The sequence below is a fragment of the Ochotona princeps genome, chromosome 4 (genome assembly GCF_030435755.1).
Source record: "Ochotona princeps isolate mOchPri1 chromosome 4, mOchPri1.hap1, whole genome shotgun sequence".
NCBI lineage: Eukaryota > Metazoa > Chordata > Mammalia > Lagomorpha > Ochotonidae > Ochotona > Ochotona princeps.
Window position 1 is genome coordinate 39,816,052 of NC_080835.1, and position 17,954 is coordinate 39,834,005.

At 49.5% G+C, this 17,954-nt stretch overlaps 1 protein-coding gene across 1 annotated transcript in view; it reads right to left on the reverse strand.

The window, feature by feature from the left end:
- Positions 1-17,954, reverse strand: part of OTOG (otogelin) — a 68,453-nt gene that overhangs the window by 11,987 nt on the left and 38,512 nt on the right. The window contains exons 31-42 of the mRNA XM_058662281.1: positions 16,650-16,676; positions 15,855-16,022; positions 15,042-15,320; positions 13,682-13,799; positions 12,934-13,013; positions 10,790-12,510; positions 9,931-10,099; positions 9,563-9,708; positions 9,012-9,101; positions 3,276-3,459; positions 818-1,038; positions 535-673 (exon numbers count right to left, since the gene is read on the reverse strand). Coding sequence (XP_058518264.1) covers positions 535-673; positions 818-1,038; positions 3,276-3,459; positions 9,012-9,101; positions 9,563-9,708; positions 9,931-10,099; positions 10,790-12,510; positions 12,934-13,013; positions 13,682-13,799; positions 15,042-15,320; positions 15,855-16,022; positions 16,650-16,676 — 3,342 coding nt within the window. The remainder of the gene's footprint in view (positions 1-534; positions 674-817; positions 1,039-3,275; positions 3,460-9,011; positions 9,102-9,562; positions 9,709-9,930; positions 10,100-10,789; positions 12,511-12,933; positions 13,014-13,681; positions 13,800-15,041; positions 15,321-15,854; positions 16,023-16,649; positions 16,677-17,954) is intronic.

Below are 17,954 nucleotides of genomic sequence, written 5' to 3' on the forward strand. Positions count from 1 at the left end.
TGGATTGAGGTCCTGGCTCATCATTTCAGCATGGCTTACTAACCCTGAGCATGGTAGGTAGTTGGGGGGTGAATAAGCAGATGGGGAGTAAATAAGCAGACAGCAGATCTGCCTCTATCCAAATAATAGTAGTGGTAGTAGTAAAGTGAAAGGAACAATGATCACTGGCCATTAGCTCTGTGGTGGGAGCTCATGTAGGTCACCACACACACTTGTCTCCTGTCTTCTTTAAGATGGCCCTTAGAGGTGGAGCTGTCCTCATTTTATAGAGACTCCATATATTTAAGTGGAAAATTAATTATTCATTAATATGTCAGTTTGGAGCATAATGAATTTGTTCATTAATATAAAATATCTATATACATAAAATGGATCATTAAATGGTATTTGTAAACTTTTGATCGATGTAGATAAACATATGAATGATTAAACCTGGGATTGCCAAGACTTGAACTTGGATCGAGGAGAATTGCCCCTTGTACCAAGAGGTAAGATAACCATTGCAATGGAGGAGATCCCTGCACCCGCACTCACGGCAGTAGTCAGAGCGCCGCCACTCAATGCACACGTGGAACTTGTGGCATATGGCCACGTACACGGTCAGGGCCACACAGGGCTGCTGCACATACTTTGTGTCTCGGATCCACAGCTCACAGAAGGACTCTGGAGAGACCTGGGCACACAAATCAGACTGTGCTGTTGACCCTGAGACCCTACCCCAAGCAGGCCCAGCTCCTCTATCATGAGCTTTTGCAGGCAGGTGCTGCTCTCCCCAGTCCCAAGTGGCTTCCCCTGTCCTGGACCCATTGGCACGTACAAAGCGATGGCAGGCGCTGAAGGTGCGATTGGAAACCATGCGAAGGCAGGGTGAGCAGTCAGCCGTGGCACAACTGTCTGGGCGAAAGCGGGTCTGACCCACTGAGGCCAGGGAACTGGGCACCTGCCAGCTCTCCAGAAAGGGAGCAGGATCCTTGACTCCATCTGCCACAGAACCATCCTGCAGGGTGAAGTCGTTGGCTGCGTCTCCATCACAGATACCTGAGGGGAGCAGAGCAAGTCTCATGGCCATTATGATCAGTGCTTCTCCCAGATCCCCAGCTTTCACTGGGCTCACAGCAATCCCCAGAAGCCAGTGTCAGTATCATCTTCGGTGTTTAGAGATGGGGAATGAAGCGCAGAGAAACTGACAATTGCTGCATAGGAAAACACGCAAATATTGTCCTTAGGATACACATCAAAGTCTTAAGGGATTAAGGGAGACATTTTGAATTCCTTTTCAAATTATTCAGAAAAAAATGTAAGCATATTTATAGATAGCATAATCATATAAAATGCATATATGAAGGTACTTCAAGTTCATGGAAATAGAGTTAAAAGATAAATTTATTTTGGCTCAAACATATTTAAACCCATGCATATGAGGGGTCTTCAAAAAATCCTAATTATGAAGAAATTATGCATGGACTTCAAAAGTTTTGCACTGAATAATCCCTGAATTACATTTTTCTGGAAAATTTGAAATACAGAGAAAGAGAAGCAAATGGGATACAGTGTGAATGAGCCCGTAGTGCATCTGGGTAAAGGGTCCTATGTGAGTCCTGTATGCTGTTCGGCAACTTCTAAGTCTGACATTATATCAGACTCCGCATTTGCAGAGACTACTAACTACAGTGCCTGCTTACTGTTGGTCATTGGCCTTCTGTTCCAGCTACCCTTGCAGCTGGGGAGATGTGACGGAGTCCCAGCCCACGGAACATCAGTGAAGGTGAGGGGCACTGCTTCCATGCATTATCCACAAGGACTTCCCATTGTCCTGTCTTTTAGGGACTTGGAAGCCCAAGTTGAACGTGACAGAACCACCAGATGGAAGGAACCTGTGCCTCCAAATCATCATAAATCATCTGTGAATTTGTTTGAGCTGGAAATTAACTATCATGGAGACAAGGGAAGGTGGTGGTGGTGGGGCTATCTTTCACAGCTTCTACCTGAAATCCCAGCTTCGTCTCTCATGCACTGTCTACACTCACTAGATGCACTTCCCCTGCCCATGACTCTCCCGAGCTACTCTCTCAAATGTCCTTCCTGCTGGGGTGCCTCAGAGGCAGCCACCAGGACCTTTTCAATTCAGTGCAATCATTGCCAGTTTGCAGGATTGACTTTTGCAGAATTTCAGCTGAGTGTATTCTTATTTCCCTTTAGGTTCCCATGGATCTCAGGTGTTCCCTTGTCATTAGTACCCAGGATGTCAAGTATACCAATAAAACAGAGATGTAGTGATCTGCCTTCCCTGCCATCTCCAGCATGATTTGACACAAAACTCCAAGTATTAGCAATCCTAATGGTCACATTTAGGTCTTAGCTTTGAGTCACCAGGTTTTCCTAGGCATACGTTGACCACTGAGCTCTTTTCCAGAAATGAATAGAACAGGAAAAAAAAAAAACAGTGAGAGAAGGATGGTGGTAGTTGGTCCACATGTGAGGAATGTTTGGTCAGCAAATGAGAGTTCCAGAAAACAGGTATTACGTGTTTTGCTACTAGTGACTTTTACATAGTTAACTCATACACAAAGAAAGAGCCAGGAACTGGCTGTCATGAGGTCATGCATGTGCAGAATGTTGAATGAAGGTGCATGGATGTGAATGAGCACAAGGATGCAGATGGAGGAGGGTGATGGTGTGTGTGAGACATGGTCGCCTCCATGTCCATGGCATCCTGTCATGGAGTGTCTCACAGGTGCTCGTGAATTTGAGTCCTTGCGAAGTGCAGCAGCCCACACTTAGGTGCCGCCTGTATTTTTTTCCTATCATAATGCCTCCAGTCCCTTAGAGGACTCTCTCTACAGTCAGCTAGAGTCTAAAGAGCACTGGCTCTATGGGCTATGATAACTCCTATAACTCCAGACAAGCTACTGAGCTTAGTACCCCTTGCCTTTAGTCCAGTGGGGAGACTAAGAATGACCTCTCAGGCTGATGTGTGGATGAGCTGGAGTCAATGAGATGTGAGGGTGCAGGTGCTTGGTGAAGTGACCAGGCACATGCAGATTGGGAGATCACCTGGCATGAGGAGGCTATTAGAAAAACTGGCTGAGGGGACAGCCAGCTGAGAACAGAGCCATGCACCATCTCTGCTAGCAGGATCAGTCCCAGGACACAAGACACTAAGTCTCCTTGCCAGGACACCACTGCCCTGTAACCCTGTCCCCGCAAAAACCTGTGTATGGGTGAAGAGGTGGTCTGGGAAGCATCCCCCTCCCCACAGCTGGGCCCCAGCTCACCACACAGGCCACGGCCCTGGGCCTTGCTGGCTTTGCTGGCCTCCAGGATCATGAGTCCTGAGCTGTGGAGCCACTGGATCTTGATATGCATGGGCGTCCCGATCACATACATGTGGCCCGTGTCTTCAATCTGGAACCCATACCTGCTCACAGGGGGCCACACGGCCTGTGAATCCACAGTCACCTTGGAAGATGGAGTAGGTTCCATGTGAATACAGCTTGCTTATCCATCTACCTATCTGTCCACTCACCCATCATCTGCTAAGGGCCAGGCTGTTTCAGTCACATGCAGCCAAAACACAATGCAAGGTAACATGCAAGAATCATGAAAATATTTTTTGTGACTGCAACCCAAATTCACAATAGCAGGATCAGGCTGTATCTTACCAAAATCAGCGCTAATCCTGAGTTCTTCCGGTCACTTTCTCCTTTCTGAATTCTGCTCAGATCATTTCTTCTTGGTGACTTTCCCTAAATCCCTAGCCTTGGGGTTGGATACCCCTTCTCTGCAGCCTCCTCATCTTCCTACCGGCCATTAAGAAAGAACCTGTTTGTTCCCTTGACTGCAGCTCCACTGGATGGTGAGTGTTTGAGAACAGAAATTATGTCTGAATCATTACCAAATTCCCAGAGTTTGCCTTTGGGTCAGACATAAATTGAGACTCAGGCAATATGTGTTAAACCCGTAACACACCCTAATTTGAACAATTGAAAGCTATAGCTTCCACCACATTTATTAACAAAGTTAATTTTAGAAGTGTCAAGAACAATGAGTCTTATGCTATAAAAATGGGAGATGAAAAAGATTATGATTTGGGGGCTTGTGCTGTAGTTCAGTGCATTAGACCATTGTCTAAAGTGCCAGCATCCCATCTGGGCACTAGTTCAAGTCCCCACTGTTCCACTTTTGATCCGGTTCCCTACTAAAGTGCCTGGGAAAAAAAGAGAGTCTAGGGCAAGTTCTTGGAGCCCTGGCCCCATGAGGGCAACCCAGAAGGGGCTCCTGGCTTCTGGCTCCATCCTGACCCAGCCCCAGCTGTTGCAGCCATCTGGGGAGTGAGCCAGGGGATGGAAGATCTCTCTTTTCCTCTGTCTCTATAATTATAAACTTTTTAAAAATTGTGAGTTAAAAATATTTACAATGTCTTAACCTTATCCCTTCAGGAATACAATTATTTTTTCATCTTGAGCAATTTTAAAAAACAAAAGAAAACAAAACACCACTCTGACATGAAATAACAGTTTTCACACATGAAACAGCTGGAAGTACAGTAAATAGTCCCTAGAAGGGGTAACAAATGAGTTGAATGTTATGACTACCCAAAGTTATTCCTCAAAATTTCTAGCCAACAACGCAGAGAAGAAGCTAAGCCCAGCTGGTGATTGCCCTGAGTTACACAACAAGTGGGTGTTATGGCGGTGCCAAGGTGGCTAGAGTGTGCATAGTAGAACAGTGAAAGAAAGAGCTAGAGAGAAGAGTAGGGGAGAGATGGAACCTGACTGAGTTAAAACTCTGAAACTTCACAGGAGGTCCCCCTTGAATCCTGCCCTTAAAGTGTCCTGAGTTTCCAACTGCATACTGGTCTATGCATACAGGTGAACAATTCCCTGGGGCCGTGGAAAGGACCAAGTGATAGAAGCAGAAAGCCCTGAGAGCCAACAGAGGCCCAGGATTGCAGCCAAACCAGCTGGAGCAGGACAGCATCGCTGGGCACGTGGGCCAGGGCAGGAGATGTGAAAGAGCCTTGCTTCAGAAGTGATGAATCCGTATGTAGAGTGTCAGCTGGAAGCCCTCGCAAAGGTTCCCCTAGCGTCACCCAGTGAAATTTAAAGGCAAGTCTCAACGGGAGAAACCTTTCTAAGTGCCATAACTCTTATAAGCTCAAGGATATTAAAAAAAAAAAAAAAAAGAATTTCCAGCATTCAGCAAAAAAAAAAATAAAAATACAACGTATGGAATCTAGTGAAAACTTGCCAAGCAGGCCAAGAAGCAGCACAATACAACCCCTAGTGAGAGATGAAAATCAGAATGGACTCCGCAATGACATATGATAGGACTAGAAGGCAAGGTCGTGAAAATGCAGCTAATCTAACAACGGTCTATACTGTCAACAAAGAACATAAGAACATTAAGGTAAGATGTGAGAGACAGGAGTAAGACCAAAGTCAAACACCTAGAGATGAAAAATCTCCTGGGTGGGATTAACAGACACTATAGGTAAAAAGGTTAATAAAGACAGAACAGTAGATAATGTCTGAAATGAAACACAGAAAAAACTATGAACAGAGAAAAATGGACGTGTTTTGATTTCAAGTGTTTCAAAATACACATAATTGGGGTATACAAAAATAAGTGAATTACCAGGCATATCGTAATCAAATTGTTTAAAAGCAGTGATAGAAGGAAAACTGTAATAGTAGCCAGAGAAAAATGAGCATATTATGTATGGAGGAACAAAGATTAAAAATGACAGTAGATTATCAAAATCCATAAGCAAAAGACAGTAAAACTCTATGAATACAATTAACAATAGCCAAATGTGAAAACAGCACAAATTTCTACCAACAGGTGAATGGATAAACAGATTATGGTGTATGTTCATTGAAAGAAATGCTGTTCAAGTATAAAACTGAAATACTGACACATGTCACAACACAAATGAACTTTAAAAATCAGGCTAAGGGGAAGAAACCAGATAGAAAATATCACGTATTGTTTGACACCATTTATAGGAGTTCTTCAGAAGAAGTAACTCAAAAGACGGAAGGCAGATGTTGGTTGATGGGCATGGGGAAAGGCCTGGTGAGCAGCTGACTAATGGCTCTGAGCTTTCCTTTGGAGATGATGAAGTTGTTTGCAACTGGATGGAGCGAGTGGTAGCATGGCATCGTGAATGTAGCAAGGCACTGATTTCTTCGATTTAAAACAAGGCATTGGTTTCACCCCACTGTAAGCAACAGGGGAGCAACTTTAAGTATCAAAGAAAGGTCAGCCTATAAATTCTACACTCAGTGAAACTTGGTTTTACCAATTCAGACGAGATGAAGACTTTTTCATACTTACTGACAAACAAAAAAAAAAAAAACTTATCACCAGAAGATTTGTGCTGTAAAAATACTGAAATCTTTTAAGTAGAAAAAAATGCTGTCAGATGGAAATCCAGATTTACACAAAAGAATAAAGAGCACCAGAAATAGAAAATACGTGGAAAAATGTAAACTTAATTTCCTGAAGAAAACTGCGCACAGTGGCATTTACAACAAAGATAGAAGCAAAATGTGTGACGACCACAGCACAAAGGCTGACAGGAAGACATCAGAGGATACTGTTACGAAGCTCTCGTGCTAGATGGGCCATGACATATTACTTGAAACTAGACTGTGACAAGTTACAGTTATATGCTGTAATCCCTAAAACAACCACTGAATGACCAAAACAAAAGGTATAGTTAATAATTTAATGTAGGAGATGAAATGCAACAATTAAAGGCAATCCGAAAGATACATAAAGAAAGAGGAAAAGGGACAAGGAAAATAAATAGAAAACAAACATATAAGCTTAAACATAACTCAATGACCCAATTAAATCTGATGGAACTAAATTTCCCCCAGTGGAAATCAGGGATTTCAGATTGGATTAAAACAAAACAAAACAAATATTCACTTCCTACCAAAAATCTCACTTTAAGTTTTAAAAGCCACAAACTGGTTAAAGGTAAAAGAATGAAAAAAAAAAAGATATACCTAAGATATTCATGTTAAAGTTAAAGACATGCTGGAGAGGCTGTGACAAACAAATCTGACAAAATAGAGTTAAAAAAAACATCTGCTAGGACAAAACTCAATTTCACACACAAAAATGGTTAATTCAGTGGAGGATATAATCCTAAGTGCTATGTGCCTGATAACTTCAAAATCCATGAACGAAAAACTGATAGAACTCCAAGGAGAAACAAACCAACAATTTCAGTCGGAAATATCGATACCCTCTTTCTCAACTGCTAAGCAGGCTTACAGAACAATAGGCTATAGAAGGCTTGAACACGCTGACATTCCTGAAGCCATCCCCCACCCCAACTACAGAATATGTGTTCACTAAGATAATACTTGGAACATAAAAGAAGTCATTATATTTAATAAGACTCAGTTCATCAAATTAGGCTTTTTTGAGTACAGAATTAAATTAGAAATCAGTAATAGGAAGTTATCTGAAAAATCACCAAATATGAGGAATCTTCAAAAAGTCTATGGAAATGTGTATTATGAAAACAGATTTTCAACTTTTCTTCACCAAAACGCCTTGTATCTTTTAATTCCAGGTTTCCAAAAAATTCTTTGAAATATCCTCATATTTGGAGACTAAATAAAGCACTTATAAATAATGCATGGGTCAAAGAACTATCAAGAGGTATTCAAAAGTATTTCAAACTGATTGAAAATATCACTATTCAATCAGCACTTCACAGGTAAATTACAGCACTAAATACAGAAATCAGAAAAAGAAAAGCACTGAATCCAAGACCTATACTTTCCCTTCTACCTTAAACTCTAAAAATGAATAAATTAGACTCGAAGTAGGCGAAAGACTATAATAAAGATCAGGAACCAGTGAAATTGGAAATATAACAATAACGAGAAAAACAAATAAAATATGCTTTAAAGAACAATAAACTTGGATTTCTTCCCAAAAAACACACACACACAAACAAAACACCTAGAGGTTTGTTCTTAAAAAGCACACACATACAATAAACTTGAAAACTCCCTATCCAGGCTTTTCAAGGAAAACAAAGCTGACCCAAGTTACAAGGGCTGGGCATTAGGGCACATAGATGCAGATCCCACAGACGGCACAAGGATAGCAAGAATCTGTGGACAACTTGGACATATAAAACAGATGTGTCAACTACTCAAGCTTGCCAGAGAAGAAACAGGTAGCCCGAAGAGTTCCACATCTTTTAAAGAAACTCAGAATCCTGGAGAGGAATATTTCCTAAGTCATTATATGAGGCCCTCATTTGCTAATACCAAAACTAAACAAATGCATTTACAAAAAAAAATTTAAACCATCAAGGAGGTTTCAAAAAATGTGTAAAAAGGGCCTGGTGCAGTGGCCTAGCAGCTAAAGTCCTGGCCTTAAACGCACCGGGATCCTATATGGGCACTGATTCTAATCCCCGCAGCCCTGCTTCCCATCCAGCTCCCTGTTTGTGGCCTGGGAATGCAGTTGAGGATGGTTCAAAGCCTTGGGACTCTGCACCCACGTGGGGGATCAGCTCTGCTCTGGCCACTGTGGTCACTTGGGGAGTGAATCATCGGATGGAAGATATTCCTCTCTGTCTCTCTTCCTCTCTGTATATATCTGACTTTGCAATAAAAATAAAATAAATCTTTTAAAAAATGTGTAAAAACAGTACTATAACAGCCAAACCAAGTGAAACTTATTCTAGGAATGCAAACCTTATTCAACATTCCAAATCAGTGAAATTTATATTCATACAGAAAAACAGTATGATTATTTCAATAGATGCAGGACCTAAAGAATGTAAAAATGAATGATTTAAGATTAATAAATACAAGAACGAATAAATGCAATATTACAAAGTCAGTAGGTATACATTAATGATACGTAGCAGACAGTGATTTAAAAGCAATCTCCAGGCTGCATGCCCTGGGCCTCCCATCGGCTGCGACCCTGCGACCCTGCCCCAGAGGCCAGCTTTCTGACGGACTCACCTTCCGGTTGAAGCGGTCAATAGTGACCTGGTGGGCCAAGTGAGTCACGTTCAACATCACAAGACAGAATGGGGGCCAATTCAGGTGCCCCTGCAGAAAGCAAATGGTGAGTTCATCAATGGGGAGCCCTGTCCTGGACCCCCAAAACCTGAACCCAGATTTCCATGGAACACATCTGGTTCTACCTGACCACAGACAGGCACTTCCTTCCACCTGACACTCTGCCCCTACCCCTACACCTCCACAGACCACAGCCTTGGAGTGGCTCCCCAACTCCTCAGTGCTTCAGTGACATCCCACAGAGGCCTAGGAAGCTGGCACAGGCTGGGAGGTAGTGCACTCTGTCAGCCCCTTCCCCGGGTCACCAGACATGTTGTCACCTGGCCTGCAGCTGGGAGGTCGCATCCCTTCCAAGGGGCTCCTGGGAACAGTGGCACCTTCTGTGGGCACTTTCACCTCTGGCAGCTTAAACTCAGCCCACTGCTCACTCTCCCCATTAAATCTCATTAAATTCCTAGGTCCTGGCAGGAAGGGAAGCAAGCAGCAGTCACCAGATTGGCACTTTTGCAGTCAAGGACGTGGACCGTGATTGTGTCATCTGCGCTCTGGCTGAGGATGTAGGTGGCCTCTTTGAACAGGGCTGCATGGCTGCCATCGAAGGTCACGAAGCTCAGGTCAGGGAAGATGGAGCAGCGGCCTGGGGGTGGCGTAGAGGCCTCTGAGGTCATGGCTGCCTTGGGAGGCAGGGCAGGTGATTCAGAGGCCAGGGTGAGGGTGGGAATTCTAGGAGACCCCTCAAATCACAGCACACAGTGCTGAGGCTGGGAAATCTGCCACACTGAGAAGACAGGGCCCTTGGTTGTTGGTGGTAGTGTTGAGGGACGTCAGATGGATGACAGAGGGGGCTCCCACAACTCACAGGCACACTCCCAGATGGGGCAGCAGTGGTCCCCGCCGACACGCACCGCAAGGCCCAGGACCCCACAGCGAGGCTGTGAGGAGCCCTGGGGACAGTGTTGAGACTGGTTCACACGGATGAGCTGGCCCTCCAGGCAGATGTGGCGCACACAGTCCTGCTCAGCAATCGGCTGCAGCACAGTGGGGAGGGACAGTGTGAGTGCCCATCCAGAGCTTGAACACCACAACACTGGCTGAAGCCTCAGGGACACTGAATTCTTTCTATTATGCAGTGCTCCAATGGGGCAAAGGAAAGTGGTTTCAACCCTGCACTACCTGGGACCTGGCCTGTATTGGGAGCTGCAGGTGCACAGATGTATAGACAATACAGCAGCTCACACCCACAGACTCCTATACACATCAGCACACACTCAAGCCCTTCCTCACAAAGGTACCAAAATACACACAAAGGGGTCCTAGAATATCAAGCATCACACACACACACACACACAAGAACACACACACACACAAGAACACATACTGACATCAAGTTTCACACATGTGGAAACAAACTTGCATGCAAATGCTTGTATATACAACATGCACCCACCAATACACTCACATTGTTACTTGGGATATCCCAACATGCCATCCATTAGCACCTGGGGGCCCAGGGTGTCATCCTGCCCTGGGGTCCACAGGGAGCTTGGAAAATGTTTCAGATACCAGGAGCTTGGGGTAGGGATGTGACCAGGCACCACCCCACTATCCTACAGCTGGCTAAAAGATGTGAGCCTGCGTGTGTGGTGACCAAACCCCAGTGGCACTGGGAAAGGATGGGAGAGTCCCACAGAGCCAGGACTACCTTGACCATCACTTACAACACAGGTGGCAGAAGTGTTCGCCTCCATGGTGGTTGCTGAGACCAAGACCAAACTCCCCGTGCTGCTGTGTGCTGGAGCTGAGCGGCCAGCCTGCTGGGTGGTGGCCTCACCCACTGGTTCCACTGCATGCTGGGGCCTGGAAGAGGTCCCGTGGGACTCTGCCGGCTGGGGCAGCAGAACCAGTGAGCTCTCTCGGGAGGCTGTCCTGGCTGAGATGTGGCTCAGAGGGTGAGAGGTGTGTCCCAGGAGCACCGTGCCAGCCCAGGGGCCCTCGGCTTCAGTCACCAAGGGAGCATATGTGTGAGCTGCAGTGGGTGTAAGCTTTGTGGGCAGGCCTTCCTGGGCAGAGGCATGGACAGAGGCAGGCAGGGACACCTGCTTGGACAGCACAGCCAGCTTCTCTGTGGGACTGCTTGGTGGGGCCACGGAGGCTGTGAAGGCTGCCCCTTCTCCAGAGGTGGGCAGCATGGTCCCTAGAGGCAGGCCTGCAGTTGTGCTTGTAGCCGGGGGCACTGTGTGCCTGGGTGGGTGTGATTGGAACACCTTGGCTGGGGTGTGAGACAGAGCTGGGCTGAGGATCCTAGCAGGTGGAGTGGTGGTCATGGCAAGAGAGGTGACACGCTGCTGGGGTGATGGAGTACTGGCAGAGCCCTTGGGGCCAGGTGTGGCTACTGGGGCAGATGTGCCCACCTTGGCCAAGGGCAGACTAGTATCGGGAGGTAGGCCAGAGAGGAGCTTAGCTGGCTGAGTGGATTCCAAAGATATAACGGGCGTGGCCCCCACCCTGTGAGCAACTGTGAACAGGCTGGTGGCAGCTGGGGTGCCTGGGGGCCTGGTGGCTGTAGTGGTGTACTGGGCAGAGTATGGTGGGGCAGTGGGGACTGGGCTTAGAAGCAACAATGCAGGCAGGCCCCCAACCTGGCTGTGCCCATGTTGTTCCTTCTCCAGCCCCTCGGTTATCAGAGGACCGACAGGTGCCTGCTGTGTTGTTGTGGTAGCCGCAGCCAGAGGGATGCTGGGACTGGAAGTGCTCTGGGCCTGGGAAAGCCCGGGGAGGTCTGTGTCGTTAGTGATTTTAGTTTGTGCAGGTGTCTGCAAAGCCTTGTGTGAGCCTGAGGAGGCTAGAGGCCTGGAGGTCCCTCCAGGTAGAGCCCCAGGGCTGGAGGAGGGGCTGGCTGGTGAGGGCAAGGAGCCAGAGCTGGGGACTGTCACAGCTTTGGTCAGGAGTGGAAGGCGAGGTACAGGAGGTGACCTGGAAAAGACTGTGGTATTGGGATCCCCTGCAGAGGTCACAGCCACCCTGGTTGTCGCCACAGCACTGGACACAGCACCTGGTGGGGGTGTCTGTAATGAATAGGGAAGGGATGAGGACTCTGGGGCTTGGGGGCTGAATGGGGGAAGACTGGTGGTCACCCCTTGGTCAGCCAGGGCCTCTGTGGTGTGGACAGGAAGGTGGGTCACAGTGAGGCCAGGTGACTGGTGTGGCATGGGCTGGCTGGGGCGCGCAGGCAGTTTGGGTTCCTCAGTGGCTGCCATCCGTGGGCTCAGAGCTGTGGACAGAGGGGTCGCTGGGACAAGGGCTGTCCTGTGAGTAGGTGGTCGAGGGGTTTCTTGAGGAAGTAGTGGTTCCTTATCACCAGGGATGGGGAGCACGTGACTGGCAGGAAAGGTCTCATTGCCAAAGGCTGCTGTGGGGACCCAGGCTGGTGGCTCCACACCTAGGGCAGAGAAAAGAAGAGAGGCTCAGGATTTGGGGTGTCTACTGAGATGTGGAGCCCAGGGACTGGCACCCTAGGTGGCAGGGCCAGGGTAGCTTCCCACGACCAGGCAGCCGGGGCCGTGTTTGTGGCTCTGTATGACCTCAGACGAAACAGCACATTTTGAACCTGGAGTTCAGATCTCACGTGTAACCTGGTGGCCCTGCTCACTTGTTCTGAGCATCCACAGAGGCTCCTCCCCCTCGGAGCCTCATTCTGTCACTGTGATGGGGCCTCTGAGCCTCTGCCAGCTCTAGGGTGTTCTCCAGGAGACCCAGTGCAGATCCAGCTTATGCAGGGCATGGGTGCCCTTAGGCCTGACTGCTCCCAGGAAGCCGGATTTAGGGGAAACCGCAGGGAGGAGGGGTGCTCCAGGCCACTTACAGTCCTCCAAGTAGACGCATCTCTGTGTGACTTCATCCAGAACCTTGGGCAGGGGGCACACAGGCACGCAGCCTTCTACCCTGAGGACAGAGCAGCTGGCAGGTTGGTGGCTTCCACAGCTTCCTCTGACACATGTGTGTACATGCATGAGCAGCTGCATTGTGTCTACACATGGGCCTCCATACTGTCACATATGTGTACAGGAACATGCATACCCAAATATGCAAGCCACACATTCCCTCACCAAACTGAGGGAGAAACCCACACACAGGGTGTGGTCGTGTTGTCCGCACACTTGTGCCCACCCTGCTGCCTCTGTCCCTGTGCACTCACACAGCCTCACATCCACCCTCCAATCCTGCAGAACTCCAAAATATTTACCCACATATACACATGCACTCAGACTCCCACAGATACCAAGATGTACACCCCATGCACACACACATGGCTACATGTAGCACGCACACACACAGCTCAAACATATGTGCAACTGCATACAGCTCATGCACCCTTGCACACACACACACAAAGCTCAGCTATATGCTCTTGATGTACAGCAGACAACGCATATTTACACATTCTGCACATTTAAAGCCAAGGTTCATTTGTCACACAGCACACATACGAGCATGTGGGTTCACTTACTCATATGCCCTCATATGCCCTCCCACAGACCACAGGCATGCATTGCATGATCACACCAGAAGGTGTGTGTTCACACACACACTGCATGCTGCACACACCTCACCTGGGCACATCTTGGCAGCTGGCTGCACGTGGATCCCGGCAGGTTTGGAAGCAGGGGCTGGCACAGGCATCATAGTGCCATTCACAGGTGGGGTAGGCAGCCCCTGAGGGCTTGGCATCTGGAAAGGGGACCCACCCCAGACCCTCTGGGCCAGGGACCACAGCACAGGTACTCCCGGCTGAGCCCATGCCTGCCCCTGGGGTAGACAGATTCACGCAGCGAAAGTGAAGCCAAACTGTGGGGAGCTGAAGTCCTGAAGGTTGGGGTCAGCGTCTGAGGGCACAGTGTTGGGAACTTGGTGCAGGGAACAAACCTGCAGGACTCAGCTGTGGGCAGAGTTGGGCTTCCAAGAGTAGCCAAGGAGGAGGCTTGGACACCAATATATTTGTAAGGCTGTCCGTACCCTGCCCCTTGTGCCCTGGTGCCAGGCTTGCACTATGTGCCATGACCCAGCTACCTCTTCATGCTGGCTCCCGGCAGGGCCGCTGCAGGCTTCCATGGAGGCAAGTGGCCTCTCCCTTGAGAGGCAGGGTGAGGTGCACTGGGGGACCACTGCCTCTTCTAGCCCAAAGCCCGGGCCCGAGCATTTGACCCCTGGTGGCTGTTTCGCCCCAGACTCTTTCCTCTCTGTCCCTAGACGCCTCCCTGCATCAGCCCCTCAGGACTTCAGGGTGTAGTTTGAGGACTTCCCTGGAGACCAGGGGCCAGCATTGTGGTGTAGCAGGTTAAGCTGCCACCTAGAATACTGGCATTCCACACAGGCATGGGTTGAGTTCTGGGTGTTTCACATCTGGGAAAGCAGTGAGAGAAGACCCGAGTGCTCGGGCCCCTGCCACCCACACAGGAGACCCAGAGGGAGTTGCAGGCCTATTTGAGGAGTTAGCCAGCAATGGTCAGCGACAAACCTGCCCTAGTGGCACTTCTTGACCACTGGGTGGAAGAGCAGCTCTTCCAGGCAGAGGAAAGAACAATGTGATGGGGCTCATGCACCTGCAGAGGCATGGCAAAGACCTTGGAGCCTGGTAGAAGACCATGAGCTGCCTCAGCAGTGCCAAGAGGCCTGCCTGGGCCTCCTGTAAACGGGGGCATACAGCACTAGGTCCCAGGGACAATCTGAGCTGGTTCAGGGGACAGCCATGTGCCCCCAGTAGCAAGAAAGCTGAGCCACAGAGTGTTCCCTTGAATTCCAGCAAGGACATTGTATTTTTAGACCATGGACTTGGCCAGTGGAAGGAGACAGGACCAAAGCTAAGCTGCCTGGGCTCCCTGGGCTCCTACCACGGAGGCTGAGTTTGTCTCCTCTCCTCCCAGCACTGGATGGAAAGGGCAGTACAGAAAGCCAGAGGGGGAGGGCACCTACCCAGGAGGCGGAAGAGTGTGCCCCAGCGGAAGGCCTTTGTGTGTTCGTATAGCCGCAGGTTCAGTGTAGGGCCTGCCACCACCAGGAAGCAGCCGGGCTTTGCCAGGGACTCGATGGCCATGTGGCCTGGCTGCGCTGTGCCCCGGTGCAGCAGGAAGGAGGCATGGCAATGGAAGGTTTCACCACCCTGCCACTTGGCCATCTCCAGCGACCCATTGGCGGTGACATGGAGGAAGAAGTTGGGTCTATCAGCTGCCTCCAGGGACACAGCATCTGGGTCTGCACAGGGCCACATGGGTAAGGTCAGCACAGAGGAAGGGCCACAATCCAGTGGGCATATCCCTGTTGGGGACTCTGGATTCCTGGGGCCCACTCAGCCACCTCCTCCTGCCCATGGCTCACATCACCTCAGCTGGAGGGCAGGCAGAGGGCTTCCAAGGGCTCAGCTCCTGAGCCCGCAATGTGGCCGCCATCTCTCCTTCCTTCCTCTCCCTCTTCCCTTCCTCTGTCCTGTTCCCTCCACTCCCCTTCCCCTGCCTTCTGTCCTTTGTGTCCTCCATGTGCCCGGTGCTTGCTGAGACCCCCAGGGTGATGCAGTGACAAAAACAGAAACAGCTACCCTGACATGATGGGCTGTTCGAGTGGGACTTGGGGCTCCCTGGGCAGAAGATGAAAAGGGTCTCTTCACTCAGCTGGCCAAGTGGCACCTGTGATGTCCCCTCTCCAGATGGCACAGGGAGGCCTCAGCACCCTCTCCTCCCCCAGTACCTGGCTCTCTCCCCCAGGGCTCAGATGGGGCCTGGCAGGTCTTACCATGGGCCTTGGCCTTGCACAGAGCTGAAGTCAGCAGGAAGCTCACAATGTCTCCAGGTACCACATCCTCTGCCCTCATGAGAGCCACACCTTCGCCCCCTGCCTTCCTGGCCACCAGGGCACCCCCGGCCGCCACACTGGCCAGCTGGTAAGGGCCTCTACCAAGTGCTGCAAAGACAAGCCTGGTCCTAAGTCCTGCCTCCCCAGGTCTTTGCCCACCTCCCTTTCCACCTGCCTCACTGGTCAGTTAGGGTTAAAGAGCAGGCATGCAAAATGCCAACCCTAGTCAGTTCTTTCCCCCATGCCTGCCTGATTCCAGGGATGGCATGGACTGACTGGCACCACAATGAACATCAACCTCCCCAGGGTCTTTAGTCATGGTCACCCTGACAACATATGTATCAGAGCACATGCTGCTGTTCTGCCACCTTGGCTAAGGCTACAGGGACACTTGGCCAGACAGCCACCCTCAAAAAGAGCAATTTTCACTTGCTTTCACCAACTTGAGCTTTCGGGGGCCAAAGAGACAAAGTCCCCTGGGCCTGATAAGCAGTGAAGTCTGGGAAGGCTGAGGAACTGGCACATGGGTGTAAATGGGCGTTTATGTCCTGGTGAAAGCATTGGGACACACGAAGCTGGTCTGGCCCAGGCCCTGGGCAGTGGCCGCAGGGCAGCTCTGGACTAGGCTCTGCACCTGCAGGACTCTCTCTGCATGCCAGGCGTTCCCAAGACAGGCAGAGCCTTGGGCTGGCTAGTGCTGTGGCTCGAGAGCAGGGCAGGGCAGGCCTGGCTTACCTTTATTGAAGAAGTCACAGTCGTATGCTGAAAGAAACATTACAGACACTGCCTGAGAGGTGGCCAGAGTCCGTGCCCAAGCCTCTGTCCCTTCCCAAGGGTGGGGCCAAGGCTGCCTCCCCCTGCCCCAATATTCAGGGCTGGTCACTGGGTTTGGACATCTTAGTAGGGAGGAAATACAATGGTTCCCCTCTGCTCTCCCAGCACAAGACTCAAAGCCTGGCTCAAGACAGGCTCTTGCCACCTGCATAATGAATGACTCTTGGGCAGAAGTGTATGTTTTGCGTGGTCCCAGAGGGCAAGAGTTTAGAACCAGAGTGGAAGATGTGCAGAGGTATCCAAGCACAGGCTATGCTGGCAAGCTTCTTCTGCAAGTGTGAGCTCAGCACGCACTCTGGTGGTCAAAGCCAGCATTACAGGCTGTTGGTCCAGGGCCTCAGCTGTGCAATCCTCTGTCCACTGGCAACAAGGCAACAAGGCAACAGAAAGCAAGTTGGGTGGGCGTGGGACAAAGGCTGAGGAGGGTCCTGCTTTGCACATAGGTGTGGTCTAACACCATACCCCAAACCCAACAGTCAACATGCTCAGCATCGCCCTCAGAAAAGGGCACTTGGAATTGGACCACTGGCCCACTGGGTCCGCGGGAAGAGGCCCAGGGAAGCATGGAACGCTAACTGCCTGGGATCAGACCTGCATGCAAAGCTCCTCTCTCACTCACCAACTGCAGGTAGTGGGAGAAGGTACTTAACCTCTGTGAAATCTTTCCAAAGAAGTATAAAAATTCTAAAATAGACAGGATCAGTAATGGTGATTCCTGACAGCCAAAGGCAAAACCAGAAAAAACCACCAACGTGACCCTCTGATATTTTGTGTACCAAAGAGTTTTTTTTTATTTTTGCGTTTAAAAAATGCTGTAGCCATTTGAGAGGGGAGAGAAAAGGAGAAAGATAGATCTCTCATTTGCTGCTTCAGTTCTCAAATACCAGCCAGGCTGATCTGAGTCAAATCAGGAACTCCATCCAGGTCTCCCATGTGGATGATGGGGACTCGGTCACTTGAGTCTTCACTGCCATTTCCCAGGGTCTGCCTTGGCAGGAAGCGGGGTCAAGAGCCGAGACCTGGGGCCCAGTGCAACGACTCAGTGGCTAAATCCTCGCCTTGCACGTGCCAGGATTCCATATAGGCACTGGCTTATTTCCTGGCTGATCCACTTCCCATCCAGCTCCCTGCTTGTGACCTGGGAAAGCAGTTGAGGACGGCCCAAAGCCTTGGGATCCTGCCCCTGTAGGGGAGACCCAGAAAAAG